Raw genomic sequence first — 4577 nt, forward strand, 5'->3', positions numbered from 1 at the left:
AGACAGAGCTGCGTCAACAGCCCTTCTCCTGAACACAGTGACTCAGTTCTCAGCAGAAAAAAGGCACTCCCCCGAGCTGGGTTTCCACCAATGGTTTAATGGAACTATCCTACTGTGGATGTTCTTGGAAACTAAGACTTCTGGAAAAACTCTCCAGTGACCTGGCAGCAGTCAAATGTAGCCCGCAGTAAGTCGGTCCCATCTCACACTTGTTTCCATTCTGATTGAAACTATTCCCCTGCCCCCATTTGGACTGGTTCTGCTCTGCCCTGGGGGTGCTCCTGTCCCTCCTTGGTCCCCGAGCTGCTGCTCTCTGGGATGCTGCATGCCCCGTGCACCCCTGTGACATCACTGTGAGCTGCCCAGGTCCCCTCCCTGCTGCTCCTCCCTGCACGCTCCCACAGCTGGGACGACTGCCCTGGTCCTCAGATGAGTGTGAAGCCCTTGGTGGGCTGGCTTTGTTCTCCTTTTCCTCAGTTGTGATGGGGAAATGCTCTTCCCCATGTGAGCAAAGACACGTTGCCGTTTGCTGCAGGGTTAAGTCTGTATCTGAAAATGGAAAGCGCAGCTTGACCTTAGAAGAGTATGTACAGATAAGTGGCCCAAATAAATAACACCACATCCTTTCTGTATTTAGAAATTAAATAGAATAAATAATGTCTGTATTCGACAGTGGCAGAACCCAGACCATAGTGTGAGCAGGGCTGCCCCGACCCGCGCTGGGCTCACATGGCAGCTGCTCATGCATCCTGCACCTCGCCAGAAGTGCCCAGTGCCCTGGCTCTCTGCCATGGGGAATGATGCTGAAGGGTCTCTGTAGGGTCAGGAAAGTCCCTCGCTCCCTCCAAGTGAGGTCAGCCAGCGTGGGAGCTCCAGGCTCCCAGTAGCAGGATGGCTGACGTCAGGCTGCTCCTCGCTTTCGGTATCCGTGTTGTGAAAGCCTTGGATGGCATCGGCAGTGTGGGTGTCAGCCAGAGGAGCCCGGTGCCTGCCTGCAGAAGGGGGAAGCTGGGAGGGGAAGCACAGGGCTGCGTGCCCTGCGCTGTGCTGCCCAGGGGGCAGGTGAGGCAGGATCGCTCTTTGGGAACATCCTGGTGTATCCTTGGGCTTGGTGGTCGGAGGCGATGGGGGCCAGCCCTCCAGCACAGCCCATCCCCGTATCCCAGACACTGGCTGGAGGGAAGGGGCAGGGCATGATGGGGGGTGCGCGCCGCGGGGACTGGGAAGGGGCAGGGCATGCTGGGGGCTGCCCGCAGTGGGTACTGCATCCTGAGCAGCCCCAGAAGTAGCTCAGCTGGTCCTCCTGGGGCAAGTCTTGGCCAGGGCGCCGCTTGGGTGGGTGCAGTAACATTCAAGGGTTGGCTGTAGCTTATCGCAGTGGCTGCTCCAGGTGGGCAGTGGTGAGATGAGGTAGTCAGGTCAGTGTGGGGACGGCTCACAGCCGGCTGTCCTTGCTGTCCCCATGCAGCAGGCTCACGGGGCTGGTTTGCAGCATGAGCCACTTGCTGGTGCTGAGGCTGGAGATGAGGGGCAGCGTCCCCAGGAGGTCAGTGTTGAAGATATCCAGGTTGAAGGGAGCTTTGACAAGCTCAGGGCTGGCTTTGGAGGCCAAGGGAGCGCCAGGAGCCCCATAGCTCAGTAGAGCAGGGGCATGGGGCCCCACCTGGCTGGAGAAGTCCCAGGCATTGGGCTCCTGAGGGGCTCTCCGTGGAGCAAGGTCCAGTGCGTGGTTAGAGGGGTGCTCGGGAGAGGATTGCTTCAGGTACCCTTTGACCACAGCCAACTCAGAGCACTCCACAGCCAGCACAGTGTCAGTGCTGCTCGGGCCCTGCGAGGATCCTGCAGGGCCCGTGAAGGGCACCCGCTCGGCTGGCTCCTGCCTTGGCTGCACGGTGCCCTTGGACTGCTGCAGGTACCCACGGAACTCCAGCTCTTGCTGGCTGCCCTGGCTGCTGGCAGGGCTCGGGCTGAGCTCCTCTCCGAGGGGGGGCCTGGTGTTCCCGCTGCCGGAGGAGCACGTGGGGCTCGGGCCGGTGCTCCCCAAGCCCAGGCCGCTGTCGTCGCCCCTGGGCAGCTGCTGCTTGTAGCCGTGGGGCTCCGGGCCTGATGCTGCTTGTAGCCGTGGGGCTCGGGGCCTGAGGGGCAGCTCAGTTCGGAGGAGGAGGCGTGCAGGCAAATGCCACTGTCAGTGCTGGTGCAGCTGCTGTCTCTGCTGCCCGGGGCCGCCAGCCCCAGCGGGCACACCCAGTCCTTGGGCCACACCGGGAGCCTCCAGCCCTTCTCCAGGGGCAGCTGGGCTGTGCTGGTGCTGTGGACGGGGCTGCTGTCCTGCTGGGGCTCCTTCTGGCACAGGAACAGCTGCTGGACAGGATCTGTGTCCGGGCTGCCTGAGGACGAGGACTCGGACAACTCCTCCACCCAGAGTGAGCTCTGCTTTATGAAAGACTTCTGGAAGGGAGAGGAAAGAGGGCAGTAAGCCATGCTTCATCCCTGCTTGGTGCCCCCCTCTCCCAAGAGCTACCCAAGTGTGCACCCTCATGCCGGCCAAAAAGGGTGCCTTACCAGGACGGATGGTGGCTTCATGGGTTTCTTTATGTAGGTGCACACCAGCAGAAACCCCAGGACACCCAAGAGCAACAGGGTGATGAAGCAGGAGCTGCCGATGCCCAGGATGAGTTCTGCGCTCCCTGCAAGAGAGGATACACCCGGGTGAGGGGGGAAGGCAGATCCTTGGCACAGGCAGCACGGAGCGGCCGCCCTGGTGCAGAGCCCTGTGCCCCAGGAGGCTGAGGAGGGTCCGTGTCCTGCCCCCTCCACTCACTGTCTCTCTGGCCGGTGGTGACACACTGCTCGTCGGTGCGCGTGGCGCGGATCTGCCGGCTGGCCACGTCGGGCACCACGCTGACGCAGTACTCCGTGTCCCAGAACAGGCTGCTGATCTGGAACTCTGGAGTGGTCTCAATCACTTCATACTGCAAGGACCAGAGCATGGGCTGGTACCTCAGAACCCCCAGCTCCTCTGGGAGTCCCGGGCCCTGTACTTTCCTCCCTTCACACCCTCCCCTGGGGTGCTCGGCAATACGGCTGACAGCAGCTAGACCCCAACGAAAGATTTGGGGAACCTCCTGCACTATAAGACGAGCAGAGAAATCGCTCTGTGATATTGAGGCTGTGACAAAGCTCAACATTAAGTTTTACAGAAGACTACTTTAAAAATGTGTTTTTCAATTTGAGCAGCAGTGTGTGTGACAGACGGGGACAGCACGGGACCAGCAACTCATCTCACCGTCCGGTTGTCCTGCACCCTCCTGACGTACACCCGGTACCGCCTCGCGTGCTTCTGTACGTCCTCGTACTTCACGGTGAGGTTCCCTGTCCTGAGCAGCAGCTGCAGCTGCACGTGCACGGTGTTGCCCACCACGGAGAGGCTCTGGCCCGAGAGGCGCAGGCTGGCTGGAGACGAGTCAGTTGGAAGAGCACGTTAGGGTTTTCTCCTGGTGGCAGCCCTAAGAGGCTTCACGGCAGCGCACTGAGCTGTGGCTGTTCCTCCCAGCCAGTGCCACCTGCCCTAGGATTGTCCCACCCCATCCCACAGCCTGGCTGCCCTCCAGGAAGGTATGAAGAGGGTGACATCCCTGCTTTCATCTGTCTCAGGGCTCTTCCCAAGCAGTTAGGCAGCCTGGCCTCTGCTCTCCCCAGAGCCTCCTGACTTGGCCTCAGGGTGCAGGCGGGCACCTGACCTACCTTGTCGTGGAGAGAAAGAGTTGGTCCTCTCCCACAGGGACGTGAGGTTCCCAGACACGGCCCTGACCCGTGCGTAGTAGCGCCGGTCGGGATCCAGGGTGTAGTACGTGAGGTCACAGGAGTGCCCCGAGATCTTCCTGCAGTTTGGGATGGCTGCCCAGGAGGCGTTCGTGCCGTAGCTGCGGGGAGAAGCGCCTGGGGTGAGAGCAGCACGGGCAGGTGCCAGGGCCTCGGTTGTCTCTGCTGTGGGAATGGGGTGCCGGGCAGGGGCTGAACCCCTCCTTGCTCTACTCACATTTTGTGCTCCACTTCGTAGCGGACGTCGCTGGGGGGGTCGTCTCCCGGCTCCCACCGCAGGAGGTGATGTGCTATCTCTGCAGTGAAGTGCACCTTCCTGGGCCTCGCCAGCCGCTCACCTGCGGGACCAACGGCGGGGGGCGGGGGGGCGTCCCCCTCTGCCCACGGGGCCCGGGCAGAGCTCCTCATGCTGGCTTCCTCCACAGCTCGCCTGGAGCTTTGCCCCCTGTTCGGCAGTGACCATCCCCCCGCCCAAAAAGCGCAAGGACTGCCCCAGGTCTGTCCCACTCCCTCTCTCTCTTCTGGGGAGAGCCCAGCTCAGCCCAGGCAAGAGGCTCTCGGTGCTTTTCTGGCCCGAGGCCAATGCCCGCTGTATTTGCAGCTCTGGGCACCCCTCCACTTGCTCCCAGCTCTGTTCGGATTCATCTATCCTGTTTTGCATATTGGCTGCCTGGAAGAAACCGACTTTTTCACACCTCCTGCCTCAATTTCGACGTTGTCACCTGGCAGCAAAGCACAGCTAGATAACATCTGAC

The 4577-nt window shown here is 61.3% G+C and overlaps 1 protein-coding gene across 1 annotated transcript in view; it reads right to left on the bottom strand.

Annotated features, from left to right (window-relative positions):
- Nucleotides 1–1435: 1435 nt before the first annotated feature.
- The window catches only part of IL10RA (interleukin 10 receptor, alpha), a 3630-nt gene continuing 488 nt past the window's right edge, over nucleotides 1436–4577 (bottom strand). The window contains 7 exon segments of the mRNA XM_008936275.1: nucleotides 1436–2109; nucleotides 2112–2448; nucleotides 2563–2687; nucleotides 2822–2972; nucleotides 3287–3453; nucleotides 3745–3923; nucleotides 4040–4160. Of these exon segments, the coding sequence (XP_008934523.1) occupies nucleotides 1436–2109; nucleotides 2112–2448; nucleotides 2563–2687; nucleotides 2822–2972; nucleotides 3287–3453; nucleotides 3745–3923; nucleotides 4040–4160 (1754 nt within the window).

Source organism: Merops nubicus, unplaced genomic scaffold (assembly GCF_000691845.1).
Source record: "Merops nubicus isolate BGI_N331 unplaced genomic scaffold, ASM69184v1 scaffold29682, whole genome shotgun sequence".
Classification (NCBI taxonomy): domain Eukaryota; kingdom Metazoa; phylum Chordata; class Aves; order Coraciiformes; family Meropidae; genus Merops; species Merops nubicus.